The sequence below is a fragment of the Schistocerca americana genome, chromosome 1, assembly GCF_021461395.2.
Source record: "Schistocerca americana isolate TAMUIC-IGC-003095 chromosome 1, iqSchAmer2.1, whole genome shotgun sequence".
NCBI lineage: Eukaryota > Metazoa > Arthropoda > Insecta > Orthoptera > Acrididae > Schistocerca > Schistocerca americana.
The window spans coordinates 1,141,512,742-1,141,534,504 of NC_060119.1; the positions used below are offsets into that span (position 1 = coordinate 1,141,512,742).

Sequence of the window (21,763 nt, forward strand, 5' to 3'; positions counted from 1 at the left end):
CGACCTCTTAAATGCGTCAATTTCCGGTACCAATATTCGCAGAAATCTCTCAAAGAATTCCTGCCCCTGTTATCATGAAGCTTGGCCATGATAAACTCGCGCCATAAATGATCCTGTTTTTGTTTGGACCAATATTCTTCCGTAAACCTTTGCTTGAATTCTTCGAATGTCATTCGTTCTGTATTCAAATTAATTCCCCAGCGCTTAGCGTCACCTGCTAAGGCGCTAATTACTACGTTTATCTTTTCCTGATCAGATAAGTATTCAGGAAATATTCTCTCGCAATTTTTGATGAAATCTAACGGATGCCATCCGTTATGTTTCTTGGCGGGATCGAAGCGTTCCTCACCTTCTAACAGCTTTGTAATTGGTGTGCCATTACAAACAACACCAGGTCTATCTTTAATTTTACTCTCTAGATCGAAAATTTTGCCTTGAATTTTCGAAGTATTTTGTTCACAGTTTTGTACACATCCGGTAACTTTCTCACCTAAATCTCTTTCAGTGTCTGAAACTGCCTTTTTCAATTGCGAGATTCCGTGTTGACATTCGTTTACGATCTCAGTTTTGAGACCGAAAACTTTTTTGTCTACTTTTGTTTCGACCAGAGGCTCTACTTTCTCTTGGATGTTGAGAATTTCAACATCAAATCTACTATTAATGTTGTCAATTTCCCCCTGCATCGTATCCATATTCTTATTAATTGTGTTAATTTCAAACTTCATAGTATTTACCACAGAACTTAAACTACCCACTTTTTGTTCTACCTGTTCTATTTGTTTACTAATTTTAATTCCTTGCTCTTCGACCTGTGCTTTAAGCTGATCATTCTGTGTTTTGAGCTGATGGCTCTGTGTTTTAAGCTGCTCGTCAACGTGTGTTTTAAGCTGACTAACCTGACTACCGACTTGTTTTTGAAGCTGATCATTCTGTGTTTTGATCTGCTCACTCTGTCCTGAAATTTGTTTGGTTAATTGTTCAAATAAATCGTTTATGCTTAAAATTTTCACACTGTTTTGTTCTACGGAATCGGTGTATTCCGATCGTACTTCAAAAGTTTCTTTCGGTTCTTTCTTTATCTGTGGAGAATCAAACATGTCAGTGGATTCATTCACATACCCACTATCATCTACAAAGCCACCCTCTTCTTCCTGTTTTGTCCCTTGCTGTGTTCGAGGCGATCTCAACCTTTCAATCTGTTCATTAACATGTTCGTGGTATTGTATGTACGCCAATTGTCTTTCGCTAACGCCATCTGTTATCTGGCCGCGTAAACTCCTGCTACTGCCATGCGCCTCTTCCATTACGCTCGGCACATCTACTGTTTCTACATTCCTGTCCATATTGAATGCCAATTACACCTCTCCACTGTACTTGACGTTCACTGCTATTTACTTTACTGAATACTATTGCAATACGTGCCACTGAACATCCACTGCTCGGTATTCACATTAATCTGTGACCGACAACAACTGGATGTCCTGTCACCGGGAAGCCATTTGTAACGTCCACCCTCGGGCGTACGTTAACTCTTTAAAGCCTGTACTATGATAAGTTGACAGGCTTCACCTTATAGGAAAGGATTTTAGTACATATGTTGACCGCGTGTACCTAAATGGAAGCAAAACCGGACTTATACCCCGTCAGTAACAACAATGATACGTCAAGCAAGTATAAGTGCAACTACACTTTAGGATGGACAAGAAACATACACCGCAGATGCTACCAATGGTTAATAATGCGGTCACCAGCCTAATTAGGCATTGAGTGAGTTTTTCCCTTGTACAAGTGGATGTACGTACAAGCATAACCACACGTAGTAATACTGTGTTATATGGTGAATTTTTGAACCAGAAATATCTAATGAACTAAGATTTTCTCTTTCTGTACTAATTTGAGCAAGCTATAAATACACAACATTACACTACAATGATTACTACGAACTGCGTTTTGTCTATTGATCCGACTGGAATCGGACATAGGTCACCCTAGAAATAGAACTTTTGACACACACACATACAATGTCACTTTTAATAATGGTAAAACACTGATAAATTTAGGTTTTATCTTGACTTTAACTTTGCTGGTCAAATCAGTGCAATCACTTCAGAATTTAAATGAATAGAAAAGAAAAGAGTGAAAGAGAGGGGGGGGGGGGGGGACCCTGAAACTGTTATGATCACAATGTTGAAACCATTAACTATTGGAAACATTAATTACTCAAGATTTAAAAAATATGAATTATTACTCTTATTGTCCAATTACTTCCTCATTTACCTGCCATTATTTTTGTCTCAAATTAATTAAGCTTCCTTATTAAGCCAATTCCAAAATTATCTTAGTACTCTGTCAGACCTTTGCTCTTTACTTATATTTTCATTAACAATAAAGCTCCGTAAGATTCATTCTAGCATAAATAGGTCTGTTGATAATTTTTATTAACATAACTTTAAATCTTCATTTCGGGACACTCGGATTGCACAACATGTGGAAAGGACCCTGTCTCGGTTAGTGATTAGGATAATTCATTGATAGAACAAATCTGGTAAAAGTTAAGTTATTATTGAACAAAATCAGGCCATGTTGTTTTGGGTGGTTTGTAAACATTTGTAATAGCTGGCAGAATTCTTCACTGACATCCTGTTGACTGGTCAACTTCCATCTGAGTTTAAAAAGGTGAAGATAATATTTGTTCTGAAACCTGGCAAACCCAGCAACAGGGTAGAAAACTACCGCCCCATTTCCCTACTCAGCTGCTGCTACAAGCTTTTTGAAAGGCTAATATATAACAGAATAAGTAGCGCTATCTTAGAGAACGTTCCAGTTGATCAGGCAGGCTTCAGACCAGGGCGTAGCTGCTGCGACCAAGTATTGTCTCTTACATCCTTCATAGAGTCAGGATACCAAATGAAGCAGAAAACATCAGTGGCATTTGTTGATCTAACTGCCGCCTTCGACACTGTGTGGAGGGAAGGCCTTATCTACAAATTTCTCCGCATCATACCCTGCAGAACAATGGCTCGACTGATTAACAGCATGCTAAGTGATCGGAAGTTCCAGGTAATCACTGGAAGCAATATAAGTAAGGAGAGGAAGCTGAACAACGGATTGCCTCAAGGATCAGTTCTCTCACCCTTACTGTTCAACCTATATCTATCTGATCTACCTGACACTTCGTCCAGAAAATACTGCTATGCTGATGACCTGGCTCTAGCCGTCAAACACCAGGAAATGAAGACAACAGAAGAGATTTTAGCCAATGACCTGTCTGCATTAGACAATTACTTCAAAATCTGGAGACTCCAACCCAGTGTGAGTAAAACAGAAGTGTGTTGCTTCCATCTAAATAACCAGTTGGCGAACGTAAAACTGGAGGTAAGTTTCAGAGGCAGAATTCTTCATCACAACTGGAACCCAAAATATCTTGGTGTCATCCTGGATCGAACACTATGCTTCAAACAACACCTTCTTAACTTAGCTCAAAAGCTGAGGACTCGAAACAACATCCTCCATAAGCTATGCGGAACTACCTGGGGATCTTCAGCAACCACCCTGCGAACTTCAGCTCTGGGCTTGGTATACTCAAGTGCTGAGTATTGTGTACCTGTTTGGATGAATAGTCATCATACAAGGCTTGTTGATACCCAGCTGAATACGACAATGCGCATAATATCTGGCACAATCAGATCTACTCCAGTTTATTGGCTTCCACTGTTAACCGGTATAATGCCTCCTGATCTACGCAGATGTACTGCCCTTATGAGAGAATTCCACAAGATCTCCAGGAATTCTAACCTACCCGTGCATAGCGACCTGCCACTTTTAAATCGCAAGAGACTGAAATCACGTCATCCAACTCTGTGCGATGCTGCTGACATGGTTGCTAAGAATTTCAAACCTCTTGAAGAATGGAAAGGTCGGTGGGAAGCAATGACAGATGTGCACCTGCATAACATCTTCTCAGGTGCTAAACTTCCAAGTGGATTCGACTTACCACGCAAGACGTGGTCTACTCTCAACAGAATCCGTACCAGCCATGGGCGATGCAGGGATGCTCTCTTTAAGTGGAAGAAGCTGCCTGATCCAGCTTGTGACTGCGGGGCTCCATACCAGACTGTTCACCACATTGTCAGTGAATGCAGGATTCGAGCCTATCACGGCGCCAAAGAGGACTTCCTGCTAGCAACTCCAGATGCAGTGCGCTGGATTGAAGGACTGGATATTCAGTTGTAAAGACGTACTTAAGTTTCTTGTGTGTCAATATGTACATATGTATATGTAATATCATGATATGTCTGTATTAGCCATACGCTAAATAATATTATTGAACAGTCAGGAACAAAATTAACACTGGTCCACACGAATACAATTCTAAAGATTCAACCTGTGCGAGTCGATGCGGCGGTTGGCGGACGGCGAGATGGCGAGGCGCACAGCACACATACAATCACAGCTATGGCTTTTGCTGTATTGGCACTTTGCTTCTTCTTAGCGTCGCCATCCTTCTCAACCCAGTGCCATTAGAATATAGCCATACGGTATAGTCGTCGGAACCGGCACATCCGAGGCTCAATGAAACCACTTTTTCCAGGATAGCCTCCTTGATCCGGAACGTGTTCCTCAGACCGATGCTCAACTCCGACTGTACCGCTGCTGAGCCCGTTATGCCGTACCGCACCCGTGTGCATTTTCCCGCGCTCGCCTGCCATCCACCTTTTACTGCTCCCCTACAGATAGGGTATTCACCAAAGGTTTTACATTCCACATATTTTAATACATTGCCTACGCATGGACCAGGCGCACAACTACAATTTCAAACATGTTACAATAGATTCAACATCAGTTACACTTCAATTTTGTTATAACATTGCTTGAAATCTGACATAAATATTAATATTCACATCTAAAGTTGCTTACATTTTCTTTAACATAATAACACGAAAAGAAAAAGAAATGACATCAGAACATTGCTTATACTAATTTATCAAAAAATCCGAAGAAAAAATTTATTATATGTTCAGTAGTTGTTGTTACAGGTTCTTCTGTGGGAGGTTCTGGGTTTGAAGGGATGAGGAAGTGGCTCTGGTTATTTGCTTCTGTACCTGGTCGGGAGGGTAGTTGCGGGATGCGAAAGCTGTTTTCAGGTTGTTGGTGTGATGGTTCAGGGATTCCAGACTGGAGCAGATTCATTTGCCACGAAGACCTAGGGTGTAGGGAAGGGACCGTTTGATGTGGAATGGGTGGCAGCTGTCATAATGGAGGTACTGTTGCTTGTTGGTGGGTTTGATGTGGACGGACGTGTGAAGCTGGCCATTGGACAGATGGAGGTCAACGTAAAGGAAAGTGGCATGGGATTTAGAGTAGGACCAGGTGAATCTGATGGAACCAAAGGAGCTGAGGTTGGAGATGAAATTCTGGAGTTCTTCTTCACTGTGAGTTCAGATCATGAAGATGTCATCAATAAATCTGTACCAAACTTTGGGTTTGCAGGCCTGGGTAACCAAGAAGGCTTCCTCTAAGTGACCCATGAATAGGTTGGCATACGAGGGGGCCATCCTGGTACCCATGGCTGTTCTCCTTAATTGTTGGTATGTCTGGCCTTCAAAAGTGAAGAAGTTGTGGGTCAGGATGAAGCTGGCTAAGGTAATGAGGAAAGACGTTTTAGGTAGGGTGGCAGGTGATCGGCGTGAAAGGAAGTGCTCCATCGCAGCGAGGCCCTGGATGTGTGGAATATTTGTGTATAAGGAAGTGGCATCAATGGTTACAAGGATGGTTTCCGGGGGTAACAGACTGGGTAAGGATTCCCCTACCTTCTTCCTAAAATTCACAAACCCAATCTTCCTGGCCGACCCATTGTAGCTGGTTACCAAGCCCCCACAGAACGTATCTCTGCCTACATAGGTCAACACCTTCAACCCATTACATGCTGTCTCCCATCCTTCATCAAAGACACCAACCACTTTCTTGAACCCCTACCTTCTATCTTCTTCCTAAAATTCACAAACCCAATCCCCGGCCGCCCCATTGTAGCTGGTTACCAAGCCCCCACAGAACGTATCTCTGCCTACGTAGATCAACACCGTCAACCCATTACATGCAGTCTCCCATCCTTCATCAAAGACACCAACCACTTTCTCGAACGCCTGGAATCCTTACCCAGTCTGTTACCCCCGGAAACCATCCTTGTAACCATTTATGCCACTTCCTTATACACAAATATTCCGCACATCCAGGGCCTCGCTGCGATGGAGCACTTCCTTTCACGCCGATCACCTGCCACCCTACCTAAAACGTCTTTCCTCATTGCCTTCGTCAGCTTCATCCTGACCCACAACTTCTTCACTTTTGAAGACCAGACATACCAACAATTAAGGGGAACAGCCATGGGTACCAGGATGGCCCCCTCGTATGCCAACCTATTCATGGGTCGCTTAGAGGAAACCTTCTTGGTTACCCAGGCCTGCAAACCCAAAGTTTGGTACGGATTTATTGATGACATCTTCATGATCTGGACTCACAGTGAAGAAGAACTCCAGAATTTCATCTCCATCCTCTACTCCTTTGGTTCCATCAGATTCACCTGGTCCTACTCCAAATCCCATGCTACTTTCCTTGACGTTGACTTCCATCTGTGTAAAGGCCAGCTTCACACGTCCATCCACATCAAACCCACCAACAAGCAACAATACTTCCACTATGACAGCTGCCACTCATTCCACATCAAACGGTCCCTCCCCTACAGCCTAGGTCTTCGTGGCAAACGAATCTGCTCCAGTCTGAAATCCTTGAACCGTTACACCAACAACCTGAAAACAGCTTTCGCATCCCGCAACTACCCTCTCGACTTGGTACAGAAGCAAATAACCAGAGCCACTTCCTCATCCCTTCAAACCCAGACCCTCCCACAGAAGAACCCCAAAAGTGCCCCACTTGTGACAGGATACTTTCCGGGACTGGATCAGACTCTGAATGTGGGTCTCCAGCAGGGATACGACTTCCTCAAATCCTGCCCTGAAATGAGATCCATCCTTCATGAAATCCTCCCCACTCCACCAAGAGTGTCTTTCCGCCGTCCACCTAACCTTCGTAACCTCTCAGTTCATCCCTATGAAATCCCCAAACCACCTTCCCTACCCTCTGGCTCCTACCCTTGTAACCGCCCCCGGTGTGAAACCTGTCCCATGCACCCTCTCACCACCACCTACTCCAGTCCTGTAACCCGGAAGGTGTACACGATCAAAGGCAGAGTCACATGTGAAAGCACCCACGTGATTTACCAACTAACCTGCCTACACTGTGAAGCTTTCTATGTGGGAATGACCAGCAACAAACTGTCCATTCGCATGAATGGACACAGGCAGACAGTGTTTGTTGGTAATGAGGATCACCCTGTGGCTAAACACGCCCTGGTGCATGGCCAGCACATCTTGGCACAGTGTTACACCGTCTGGGTTATCTGGATACTTCCCACTAACACCAACCTATCCGATCTCTGGAGATGGGAACTTGCTCTTCAATATATCCTCTCTTCCCGTTATCCACCAGGCCTCAATCTCTGCTAATTTCAAGTTGCCGCCACTCATACCTCACCTGTCATTCAACAACATCTTTGACTCTGCACTTCCACCTCGACTGACATCTCTGCCCAAACTCTTTGCCTTTGAATATGTCTGCTTGTGTCTGTATATGTGTGGATGGATATGTGTGTGTGTGTGTGTGTGTGTGTGTGTGTGTGTGTGTGTGTGTGTGTGTGAGTGTATACCCGTCCTTTTTTCCCCCTAAGGTAAGTCTTTCCGCTCCCGGGATTGTAATGACTCCTTACCCTCTCCCTTAAAACCCAAATCCTTTCGTATTTCCCTCTCCTTCCCTCTTTCCTGACGATGCACCCATTGGTTGTGAAAGCTAGAATTTTGTGTGTATGTTTGTGTTTGTTTGTGTATCTATCGACCTGCCAGCACTTTTGTTTGGTAAGTCTCATCATATAATTATGTCTCAATGATATGAGTATCTTCTCTGATACATTGGTCTGCTGGCATTTGTCGTTCAGGAGTGTGTTGAAATCAGAATCGGCAGCAATAATTTTAACTGGAACAGTGATTACATCCCAATTAGAATATGAAAGTTGGTAACTGATGCCGAGAGGCCAATCACAGGCTGAACTGTTGTGTATTAAATGACATCACAGTAGCAGCCATGGCAGTCAGTTTCTTCTGACAATAAGGGTGGGGGATGTCAAGACCTTCTGACTAATGCAACAAGAACATTTTATATAAGGGTCCCATAAAGAAAAACTTCACCACCATACAAATGACATAAGCTCAAAGTCTAATGTTAACTTTGTTTTTTTGCAGGTAATTAAACTGCTGTTGGATGCTGGGTCAGATTTATCAGGAACTGAGAAAGAGTCTCGGGTTAGAATAGCTCATTTGGCTGTAGAAGCAGAAGACTTTCAGGTTAGTCATAGAATATTATCACACAATCACATGCAATGTTACAGTTTTACTGCAATGCCACTTATATCTGGAGCAGTTTCTTATGGACTGGTCATATTCACTAGTACAGCACAATAAAAATATGGCATCTAATTATTTTAATGTTGTTGTTTTGATGTCCCTCTTATGTCTTTATGTCCTTTCATGAGACATAGTTACTAACACATTGGGCTAGTGCAAGTTTTGTGGTCAGTAAGTTCCCAGGTTTTCTTCCTGCAACAATATGACCCACAGAATGTGTCTCGCTTATACACTTCTAAAGTGGTTCACAAAAGGGTACAATCCTCTTGATCAAATGGTTACAGGTGGTGACACATGGTTTCCAAATGTGAATGTTGAGAAAAAAAGAGCAGGCTATTGACTGGGTTCACATCAGCACACAAGAGCTTTTGAAATATCACCAGGCTACTACTTGTTCCTTTCCTTTTTAAAATGGCATTACTGTCATTAGAAAGGCATTTTGATAATGCAGTTTATGGGGTAGGATGCAGCAGGCAGTTCATCAGTGCACAGAAAAATACTTAAAAGGCTGTGAAGAGAAATTCAGAACAAATGAAATGGAATGTACAGCTCTACCATGCTTCAAGAACTGCCAAGTTTCAACTGAAATTTGTTTGACCATCCTGTGTATACCACTGATCGGACTCTCAGTCATTATCACAGTATCTTATCTCTCGTGCAGCATGACAAAGTAGTTATTTTCATGTAATTTCAGAAGTGATAACGTGCTCCAGGACACCATTTACTATCAGAAGGCCACAAATACACCTGAGATATGATATTGAATTCAGAATTTTAGACCATTGAAAAGTAGATCTACAATTATCCCTACAGAAAGATATAGCTAAGAAAGTACAGTGTGAGAAGTAATTAAGCATTCACAGTAGCAACAACAACTACAACAACAACTGTTACTACAATAACTGCTACTACTACTACTACTACTGCAATACAAGAAGAACAACAAATTCCTAGAAAACTTAAAACTAGGGTTGAAGGCAGTAATATGACTCTGACTAAAGCACATAAAGGAGGGACTGAAGTACTGTTAAATTAAGCAGATTATTCAAATAAAGTGGAATAATTTTTCCAGTCAGTTCAGCTACTAAGGCTACAAAAGGATCCAATCACTGAATACAATGCACATTCTAAGCAGTTAGTAAACAAGTACTCCAGTTTACTCTGTATACTTAGGTAACAGTATTCTTCAGATGAGCTGTATGGCTCTCCCAAAGTCCACAAACCAGACATGGCAATCCAGCAAGTGGTGTCTGCAGTACAGTTATCAGGGCACAATATTGCCAGGAGAATGAATGTCATCATTAAGAAAAAACTGAACTTCAAAGGGAAATATAACAGTAACAGTTTAGATTTTGTGAACAAGCTAACACATGTTAAGATTACAGCAAATGCAAAATTTTACTTTTTTATATGCACAGCCTGTGTCACGAATTCCTGTGAAAGACTATGTAGATATTATGTCACAGGCATTGTATTTGCATAACAGTAATCCGCAAGAAGAGCTGAACATAGTTAATCAGTAAAATGTTGCTTACATCAAAATGATTTCTGGTTTCAAGGGAAATCCTAAAAATAAGCAGAGTGTTTAGCAGAAATATTACATTACATTAATATTTGTTCCATAGATCATGAATACGACATTTTGTAATGACATGGAACGTGTCACTTTAACATAAGTTTTCTTTACATGATATAATCCTTTTCTTGATTTATTTTTTTATAGTTACTACTTCATATCTAAAAATTCATTGTGTAGAAGGAGTTGTCATTCAGAAATTCTTTCAATGTGCCTTTAAATGCTGGTTGTCTATCTGACAAAACTTTTAATGCTATTCGGTAAATGACCAAAGATTTTTGTGACACCACAATTCACCCCTTTCTGTGCCAAAATCAGATTTAACCCACAAAAGTGAAGATCATCCTTTCCACCAGTGTTGTAGCTATGCACTTTTCGAGTGAGATGGATTATTTCATAAGTGAATATATTTATTGTGAAGGTACTGTGAATGTCCCAAGTTCCTTAAATAAATGTCTGCAAGTCAATCTTGGGTGGGCTCCAGCAATTATTCTGATTACACACTTTTGCACAATGAATATTTTTTCTCTTAATGATGAATTGCCCCAAAATATGTTGCCATATGAAAGCAGTGAATGAACATAGGCATAGTAGGCTAATTTACTGACATATTTATCACCAAAAACCAATAACCATAATAGCATAAGTAGCTGAGCCTAACCATTTCAGCAGATCATTGATGTGTTTCTTGCACTTCAGTTTCTCATCAATACACACACCCAGAAATTTTGAATCTTCTGCCTTAGCAGCAGACTTCTGTTTATAGTCTATGTTTATCAATGGTGTTATGCCATTTACTGTACAGAATTGTATAAACTGTGCTTTCTCAAAATTTAGTGAGAGTCCATTTGCAAAGAACCTCTTAATAATTTTCTGGAAGACATTATTTACAATTTCCTCAGCAGTTTCTTGTTTATAGGTTCTGATTACTATACTTGCATCCTCAGCAAAAAGAACTAGCTTTGCTTCTTCATGATTCTAGAGTGACAAGTCATTAATATATATTAAGACCCATAAAGGATCCAAGACTGAGCCCTGTGGGACACCATTCTTGGTACCTCCCCAATTAGAGAACTCTGCTGATCTTTGCTGACTATTTGTACTGTTAATTTCAACCTTCTGCATTCTTCCAGTTAAATATAAATTAAACCATTTGTGCACCGTCCCACTCATACCACAATACTTAGGCTTATCTAGAAGAATTTTGTAGTTCACACAATCAAAAGCCTTTGAGAGATCACAAAATATCCCAATGGGTGATGTTCGGTAATTCAAAGCATTTAATATTTTGGTTAGTGAAAGCATGTATAGCATTTTCTGTTGAAAAACCTTTCTGAAAACCAAATTGACATTTTATTAGTACTTCATTTTTATAAATATGTGAAACCACTCTTGAATACTTTTTCAAGAATTTTGGATAAAGCTGTCAGAATTGAGAATGGGTGGTAGTTGTTAGCATCAGACCTATCCCCTTTTTTATGCAATGGTTTAACGGTAGCATATTTCAGTGTGGCTGGAAAAATGCCCTGTTTCAGTGAGATACTACATATGTGGCTGGGAATCCTACTCTTCTGTTGGGAACAGGCTTTTAGAATTCTGGTGGAAATGCCATCAATTCCAGGTGAGCTTTTACTTTTGAGTGAAATTATTATTTTCCTAATTTCAATAGGAGAAGTGGGTTGAATTTCAGTTTTATAATAGCTATTCAGTTTTATCAATGGCTATTGCCTCTTCCACATACTGTGTTGTATTTTCTAATGAACAGCTGGATTGTATTTTCTCAGCAACACTTAAAAATAATTATTAAAAGTATTTTCTACTTCAAACTTTTTGTTAACAGAATTTTCATTGAATTTGATACAAATATGGTCTTCCTGTGCTCTCAGTTGCCCTGCTTCCCTGTTAACAATGTTCCAGATTGTTTTAATTTTATTATCTGAGGTGCTAATCTCAGACATAATGCCCATACTTCTGGACTATTTGATAACTTTTCTTAATACAGTGCAGTAGTTTTTATAATGTGTGAGTGTTTCTGCATCATTACTCCTTCTAGCTATAAGACACATTTCCCTTTTCTGTTTACAAGATATTTTTATGGCTTTAGTAAGCCATGGCTTTTTAGATGGTTTCTTACAATTGTATTTAACTCTTTCCTTAGGGAAACTTGTTTTCAGATATATTCTCAAAGGTACCATGAAATAGATTAAAATATAAATTAGCGTCAGGTTCCCTGTGCACCTCATCCCAGTGTAACTTTTGCAAGCTTTCCCTAGAATTTGCAATTGTTAAAGCATCAAGTGAACACACTATTTTGGAGGACTGTTTTGCATTACTGCATGGAGTTACGTCATATGCTGTAACTACCTGTTGCATCATGATCAGAAAGACCATTCTTAGCAGAAAAAGTTTTTATCTGATTACATTTGTCTTTCAGTGTGCTACTTTCCTGTATTACTGGAATAGGAAAATCAATAAGTGATGTCAAATTGAACAAACCAAGGAATACTTGAAGGTCATGCTTTCTATCAGACTCTTTCAGAATATCTACATTTAAATACCCAGAAACAATAATTTCTTTCAATCTGTCTGACAGACGGCACAACCAAAAATCCAAATTTTTCAGAAATAGCTGAAAATTTCTCAATGGGAACACCTCTACACAGCTAAAATTATGAAAGTACTGTTATTTAGTTTAAGCCCACAGGCACATTCTTTCATATGTTGCTCTCCACAGATTTTTTTTAGTTTCTAAATTTTTCACACTATGATAAATTTTAACATATGACAACTTCTCTCTCCATAGTGTATCTGCTTTCTTGTACTGAAAGCTTATATCCACCTATATTTATCTTTTCCATGTCTTTGACTGTATGATGTTCAGACAGGCACAGTACATCTATTCCAACCTCAGTTTCTAAATTTTCTAAACAAACAAGAATCTCATCTACTTTGTTTTTTAATCCCCTGATATTCTGATGCAATAAACTGATGTTATTTTTCACTATACTTTTATCAGAATCTTGTGATACTTTAACATCTCTAGTACTTGCCTGTCTGAGCTTCTCCTTAAGCTTAAGTTCAATCAATGTTGGATGATTGGACACTGATCTTAGCCTAAAAAAGAAGTACTCACAGTGTTGTTTTTCTGGGGGAATGCTGGGGGATGCGTACCCCTAAACTTTTTCGTCGGCAAAGTAATTTTTTTTACGATGTTGAGAACTTGGAAAAGTGCCAAAGATTTATTTCATGGATGTAAATATTTTATTTAATTTTTTTGTGTTGGTAATTGCAATACAAATTATACCAGTGCAGTCTTTGCTGGGAGAAGTGATGTCATTGACTGTTTCAAACTTTTCGAAGCAGCGGCAACCATTCTCAACAACTGAATCGCTGGCAGCCAGTTCGACAAGCATGTAGTAGTCTCGCCCACTAATAGTGGGCGATGGTAGTGCTAAACAGATATGCGTACACTCAAACACCGAGCTATGGATAGATGTCTCTACTGTCCCACTACCAATATCCTTTGCGATTCATTGTGGAAAAACTTTAAAGCTTTGGTTGCTCACTTCACAGCTGCAAAAGACGATCAAAGCAGGGAATCAACCGACAGAGGTATGTACAGTGGTTTATTGAAATACATTACCAAAGTTGACTTCATTCTCGACTTGGCTCTAATGTGTGATGCCCTTCAAGAATTATCACAATTAAGTCTTGAGCTACAGTCAAGATACATTACACTGTATTCTGCCCAACAGAAGATCAGAAATCAGCTGTTGGTGTTTGAAGAAAGAAAAGTGAGCTGAGGTCCTCATTACTGTGAAGCTCTCAAAGCAGTCTAAGAGCTAAACTTCAGAGAATTCCACTGGAAAAGGGGGCAACTCAGACATCTTGAGCCCAGCATATTTTACGATTGTCTGAAACAGCGGATGGAGAATCGTCTTCTGCAGACAGAGGATATTGCTATCTCTGGATGTGCAAAAGTTTTGGACTCATCAAATTGCCCTGAGAATCCTGGAATAACATATGGTGAAACAAATATCAAAACTTTATGTGGTCGTTTTGCTCTTCCAGAGAGAGAAACATGTAGAGGATTTCGGGAGTATTTGATGGAGAAGAAAATTCCAGCGTCCGTCCTTCGTCTTCAGAATGCACTGAAATGTGTTGCTATATCAATGAGTGAATGTGAACATGGGTTTTCCCAAATGAATCTGATCATCTCGCCAACAAGAGCTTCATTTCATCTTTCCACAGTCAGTAATCTGATGTTCATAAAGTTGGTTGGTCCTCCACTGATGTTGTTCCAGCCCATGGACTATGTATGCACTTGGTTCATGAAAGGCAGACATCTTGCTACTGATAGCAAGAGTAAAGTAAGAAGGCGTGAAGACTACAGCAGCAATGAACTAAAGTCAGTTTGGAAACTGTTGTAATGCTATTAATGTAAGTTTCACTGTAGTTTTATAGTTAAATAAATTTTCAGCTGTATTAAAAATTGGGTCAGTTGAAGCAGGCGATACCACCCATCCCCTATGCCATTTCGGGAGCCAAACAAAGTTGCAAAAGATTTTTGTAGTGTAGTTTCTATTGTTGTTGATGATAGGTGTGGATGGTTTTTGTTGTATTGTGTCTTTTAGTGGGGGTTTATAAGTTAAAATATGTGTTCGGCAATATTTCCTTGTATTGTTTTGTATGTCGGAGGGTTGATTGGACTCACCTGTCTCATTTGATGTGTATTATAGGTCAATTGAAGTATACTATACCATTTTCTTTTATTGTTCAGGGGTTGATGGGAATCGCATGCTTCATTTGAGGTGATGTAAATTGAAGTGTTCGATACCACATTCTCTTGTATTTTTGGGTATTTCTCGGTATCACCTGCTTCATTTGAGCTAAGTCAACTGAAGTGTTATCCCAGCCAATTGACCCATCCCTTTCCTATCGAGATGCAGGCCACGTTGTGTGAAGTCCCACCTACTAATAGTATGAACAGGAACCAAACCTATGGTATGCCTGACAAAGTAGCCACCCGAAGGAGATGATCTAACTCCATGTTGACCCTTCTGACAGAGCTGTCCAGTTGGGGCCGATTGTACTGCATGAAAGCAGTAAGGAAGACAACATTTGTACGGTTCTTAGCAGATGCTTTCTTTACCAAGTAACACTCAGTATTGTAGCTCTCATCCATGTCATACTGTTTCATGCTCCACCCATTATCATAACATGACCCTGCTCTGTAAAACTCTTGCACAATGATCCTAGACCCTCTAGCACTTTGCTAAGGTATACACTGGACTTGAAAAACCTTGTCACCTGGTACCTGTCACCTAGTTTTTCCTGCAAGATCTGGCCCACTCTTCTTCTGTGGTTACTGCCTAACAGAACTTTCCTCCTCTGTTCTACTTTTTTTAGGAACATTTGGTTTCCTGGTGAAAGTCTGTTGCATATTAACTACACTTACATCTACCTAACCTCTCCCTTAGTCAACTGAAGTAGCATGACAAATTTATTCTTTGTGCCAATGATGAACCTGTCAGATACTGTTCTCTTTCTGTGGCCCCTGTTCCTTGCTACCACTTCCCACCTGTCTTCTCCTTTCTCCCCTATTAACTTCATCAGTTCCTCCCTAGCGCTATCCAGTCCAGCCTTAAGGGCTGTAATCTTCCTTTCCTGTTCAGCTATTTTCTCATCCCTTGAAGATATGTTGCAATACCATGGAAGAGACCCATTTAGTTCCCCAATTCCCATGCCACTACCCCCCCCCCCCCTCCCCTCACCCCCAAGTAACCATCTGTCACAACAGCTCCATAAAACCCAAGAGTATTCAAGTGTGTGCTGTCTGTGCCAGGGGTGCCAACTTCTATCCATGTTGATGGACGTGTGGGAGACTTGAGTTTCTGAAGAGTGTACCACTGGCAAAACAAATTGTGTATTGGTACAGATCTGTCAGTGATGTTCACTGAATGTAGAAAGGTTCCACCAGACAACTCTAGAAGTTTTTGGAAAATATGAACCTGTGACATACTAACATGAAGGTAAGTGTGGAGTTAGGAGGTTCCACCATTAGTTTCCTAGACATAAAATAGCAACCATAAATTTAAAATTTACCAGGAGGGTTACTTGATTGACACTTTCATCCCAGCTTTCTCTCAAAATCTAACAGCCTACAAACACGCAGTATTCCAACATATGACTCACCATCTCCTTTCTGTCGTCCTGTCCCAAGAAGACTGTGCCCAGGAAGTCAATACAAGAAAAAACAACAGCCACAAATAATGAAATTGGTTCCAACATTATTGAAAAAATTCTCAACAAAAAATTGGAGAAGCAAGCCAAATCCCTACTGTACCCAGTGATCATTGTAGTGTGGTTAACTTCTAAGAGCTAATGATTTATTTCCACATGTTACATTGTATTGATATTTGCATCTGTAGGTACATCCGATTTCCTAATACATGAAATGTGGAAGACTAAACTAGTTGAAAAATCAAACAGTAACACAATACATAGAATTCTACATGTCATGGAGTATTTACCTACACTGCCACTGTGCTTATCATCATGATGTAATGCTCTACATGACTCCATACCCCCTCCACCCTGCCCCCCCCCCCCCCAACCAGTACAGTGGTATCTGGGGTTGAATCGGACATAACGTCCAGCATGCATTGTCACTGTTATCTGGAAACCAGGTATTTTATTACTGAATTCAGTGGTGTCAGCATTTTATGGGGGAACCTCACTTAGTGTCACTTTTTTTTTTACAGTGCCTGTTGGCTGTCACATCTTGCTGGCATCCTGTTGGACATGTGTAATTTCAGATACTTCATTTTTATCCTTGGCAGTCATGGAGCCAGCCGTCTTCATTGTATCTTGTGTATCGTAAAAGGCAGTGGATACAGCGGTAGACACGCATCTGATGTCTATGTTAAAAGTGTTGTTGCTTCTACCAAGCACTGTATATGGCCCTTCATACAGTGGATGCAGTGGCTTGCACACCACGTCATTTCATACGAACCCACAGTTGGAGCTGAAGAGGTTTTTGAATATGAACAGGTGTCATCTACTTTGCTCTCTATGTGTCACTGGCTGAAGTTTTCAGATGTGCAGTTGTAATTTGCTGACAAACTCTGATACATCAACTGCATCATCTGTCACATTACTCATTAACTCCCCTGGTGGTAGGCACAGTGTTTGCCCATAGCACTAATTCAGCTGCTGCATAGCCTTCAGGTTGCCATTAAATGGTGTATGGAGACCAAGGGGCACAATGGGTAATGTGTCCATCCAGCTTTGTGTAGCATGACACTGAAGGGCTGACTGCAGTTGGCAATGCAGGCGTTCTGCTATTCCATTCACTGCCAAGTGATAAGCAGTAGTATGAATGCACTTAGTGCCCAACAAATTGGGCAAAACTTTGAACAGGTAAGACTCAAACTGGCGTCCTTGATCTGTTGTAATGTGTACCGGTATGTCAATCTGGGTGCTCCACGTATTGAAGAACATTTGTGCTAGTGTCTCAACTGTAATGTCTTTCACAGGGAAAGCTTGAGGCCATCTTGAAAATCTATCCATGACCGTGAGGCCATAGCTGTAGCCTTCTGATACTGGAGGGGGCTCCACAATTTCTGTATGAACATGTTTGAAGTGTTGACTTGGAGGCAGAGATGTGCCTCAGGGTGCCTCAATATGCCAAATGATCTTACTTTTCCGGCATATAATGCAGATTTTGACTAATGTCCTACAGTCTGCATCCATTCCTGGCCAGACGAAACTCTGACTAGTTTTGCAGTGGGACCCAGGGATGAGCCAGGTTGTGCACTGACACAGTTGCTTGTGATCGAAATTGATGAGTTATGAACAGTTGTACTTCTATGCCAGATGTGTCACAGTACAATACAACACTTATCTCTGGTACAGTCCTGTTTTGTAACTTCAATCCTGTTGGGAGGAGGAGGAGATTAGTGTTTAATGTCCCATTGACAATGAGGTCATTAGAGACAGAAGAAAAACTTAGATTAGAGGAGGAAGGGGAAAGAAGTCTGCCATTTCCTTTCAAAGAAACCATCCTGACACATGTCTGAAATGTTTTAGGAAAATCACAGAGAACCTAAATCAGGATGGCAGGATGCAGGTTTGAACCATTGTCCTCCCGAATGCAAGTCCAGTGTGCTAACCACTGTGCTACGTCACACAGTCTATCCCGCTGGGTTATCCAGTAAAATGCATAGCTCATCAATGTATTGCTGGGATTGAGCTAGGATCTCGTAATCAGTTGCATAGCTTCAACACATGAGAGAGCATCTGCTGACACATTTGCCTTTCTTTGTGAGTCATAAACTGGCTAATATAGTCCAAATGTTGAAGTTGTCTTGGTGATGCTTTCCCTGGTTTCATATTGAAAGCATATGTCTGTGGCTTATGGTCCATGTATACGGTAAAGTGTCGGCCTTCTAATGAGTGCTGGAACTTCCTAACCTTGGCATATGCGGCGTATAGCTCTTGACCGTAAGTTGCCCAGCATTGCTGTGACAGTGATGGCTTGCAATTGAAGAATACGAGTGGCTGTCAACTATGTTCCACTTGTTGCTGAAGTACAGCACTGATGGCAGTAGCTGATGCATCTACCATGAGCACAAGTGGGATGTGTGATGATGAATGATCTAATTGTATAGCTTCTGCTATTGCTTTTTTTTACAACTTGGAAAGCAGTATCCGTTTTGTCTGTCCATTGCACTTTATTAATTGGCTTTGGTGCACCCTTCAGAAGTTCATTCAATGGAGCTGTTACTAGTGCATGATTGCATATAAATTTATGATAGAAATTACTGATGCCAAGAAAATGACATAGCTCCCTAATTGTAGAAATACGTGACTGTGGCTTCCACCTTATATTGAGGGGGTTGGATGCCATGATGTTGATCGTATATCCCAGATATTGAATCTCTGTTGCCCCAGAAGTACACTTTGCAGGGTTAATAACCAGGCCTTGCATACGTAAATGATCAAATATCTGGTTTAAATGTTCTAGATGTTCCACTTCTGACAAAGACATCACTAAAATGTGATCTATGTAGATGAAACAGAAATTCAGATCTCTTGATTTCATCCATGAAGTGTTGAAATGTCTGCACCATATTACACAGTCTGAAAGAGATTCTGATAAAACTAAAAAAGACTGAAAGGTGTCATTACAGCTGTCTTGTGTATGTCTCCTGGTACTACACGATGAATTTGATAGTACACTTGCACTAAGTAAGCACTAGAGACTATTGTCTTACCGTGTATGTTGAAAGCAAAATCTTCTATGTGTGGCACTGGATACAGATCAGGAGTGCTCTTTTCATTGAGTTGGCAGTAATCACTACAAGGACACCATCCATTATGCTTCTTTGGTACCATGTGTAACAGGGCTGCCCAACTGGTGCTAGAAGCTTGATAGATGCCTTGTGTCAGCAAGCTACAAAATTTCTGCTTCATGAGTTTCAGTTTTTCTGGTGATAGACACTGAAGATGGGCATAGACTGGTGGCCCTGGTGTAGTAAGAGTATGGTGTTCTATGCTGTGCTTCATTGGCGCCAGGGTGTGCGATTGTTTTGTAATCTTGGGGAACTTTCATAACAGGTTTATGTATGGAGTATCCTCTGAAATTGTGCATACTGTTGTCTGAGTGACACAGCATACCTTTCCTCAACTATCCAGATTAATAGTAGAATCTGTCAACCGCTGATGTCATAAGTCGGGAACCAGTCCATAAAAAAATAAGAAATCAGCTGAAAATGAAGTGTCATGTGGCGAGGGCCTTCTGTCGGGTAGACTGGTCACCTGGTGCAAGTCTTTTGAGTTGACGCCACTTCGCATTGATGGGGATGATATGATAATGATGATGACGAAGACAACACAATACCCAGTCCTTGAGTGGAGGAAGACTCATACCTGGCCATGAATCGAACCTGGGCCCCTTTGTACAGCATTCGACCACTCAGCTATTGAGGCAGACAGAAATCCACTTCCAGAATACGTTGCAACACATCTGCCACTATAAATTGCCTTTTGAATCTGCAATGTAATCTGAGATTAAGTATTAGTGTCATGCACCCATATCTCCTGATCTTGTAGTCGTTGGCGGTGAATAGGCAGTAATCATCGCAGTTGCAACATGGTAATTGGGTTGCCATGTACACTGACACTTTCATCCCTGTGTCTACCAAATAATGTATTTTTGTATCTCAGTCTGTAATGAAAAGGCAATGTCTGCTATTGCCAGGAATAGCTACTGCAGATATGCACTCTGTCTCATGTTTCCATTTGCATGGTAAAATACATTTCTAGGCATTGCTGCTGAACGTCTTATGGTACCAGCAGTATTCAGTGTGTCAGGTGACTGATTGTGGCTTCATAACGATTGATGACATAGCTGACCATGAGTGCTCATCGTTTGCAGCATACTGATTTGTGTAGTCAGTTCAGCTAACAGTGACTGCAGGGATGAAAGAGTCACTACAGGTACATTATTTTGCTGTGAAACTAATGTTGACGCACTCACAGATGGATACATTTCCACTAATCTATCTGCCGTCTGTCCTAGCCCTGTCAAAACACCAGCACAGACCATTAAAATTTTCTGTGTATTGGAAGGTAGGCATTACAACTAGATGTTTCATAGTATATCGTCATTGACAGAATTACTCGCAAGTGTCCTTAGACAACATAGAAGTTGCAATGGGGTGTGATTGCCATATTCTTCTATTTGCAGAAGCTTTTCCAATCGCTTCCCCTCTAATTGCAATAGACATGTCGCTAAAACATTTTTAATAGATGCATATCATTTGGTGTTCAGAAGTGCAGTGAGGATGTGTTGCACTTCGGCAGCCAGACCTTCATTTAGTGCTGCGATAACACAGCTTTATTTAGTTTCATCTGACGATATCTGTGCTAACATGAACTCACTTTCCAGTTGTGTGAACCATAATACAGGGTTATGTTGCCAGAGCAATGAGGGTTCGATCATAGTTCTGCTAATCCCATTGCTTACATTTGGTTCTACATTTATTGTTGAGTCAGTCATTTGAAACATGAAAATAAACCCAATGGCAGCTGGCATGGAAGAAATAAGCCTGTGTGGTGGGATGTGATACAGTGCAATGGAGCTGGCACAGCTGTACTGACATAATAATTTCCTTGTCCTGATAATTTAAAAAGGGAAATGGATAGGTTAAAGTTAATGTTGGATGTAGTGGGAATTAGTGAAGTTCGGTGGCAGGAGGAACAAGACTTCTGGTCAGATGAATACAGGGTTATAAATACAAAATCAAATAGGGGTAATGCGGGAGTAGGTTTAATAATGAATAAAAAAAAAATAGGAATGTGGGTAAGCTATTACGAACAGCATAGTGAACACATTATTGTAGCCAAGATAGACGCGAAGCCCATGCCCACCACAGTAGTACAAGTTTATATACCAACTAGCTCTGCAGATGATGAAATGTATGATGAGGTAACAGAAATTATTCAGAGAGTGAAGGGAGACGAACATTTAATAGTCATCGGTGACTGGATTTCGGTAGTAGGAAAAGGAAGAGAAGGAAACGTAGCAGGTGAATATGGAATGGGGGTAAGGAATGAAAGAGGAAGCCGCCTGATAGAATTTTGCACAGAGCATAACTTAATCATAGCT

General features: G+C 40.7%; 1 protein-coding gene across 3 annotated transcripts in view; it reads left to right on the top strand.

Moving 5' to 3' along the window:
* LOC124619293 (serine/threonine-protein phosphatase 6 regulatory ankyrin repeat subunit B-like) overlaps positions 1-21,763 on the top strand; it is a 289,649-nt gene that overhangs the window by 248,809 nt on the left and 19,077 nt on the right. For all 3 annotated transcript variants that reach the window (XM_047145590.1, XM_047145570.1, XM_047145581.1), the window contains exon 15: positions 8,352-8,453. In XM_047145590.1, the coding sequence (XP_047001546.1) occupies positions 8,352-8,453 (102 nt within the window). The remainder of the gene's footprint in view (positions 1-8,351; positions 8,454-21,763) is intronic.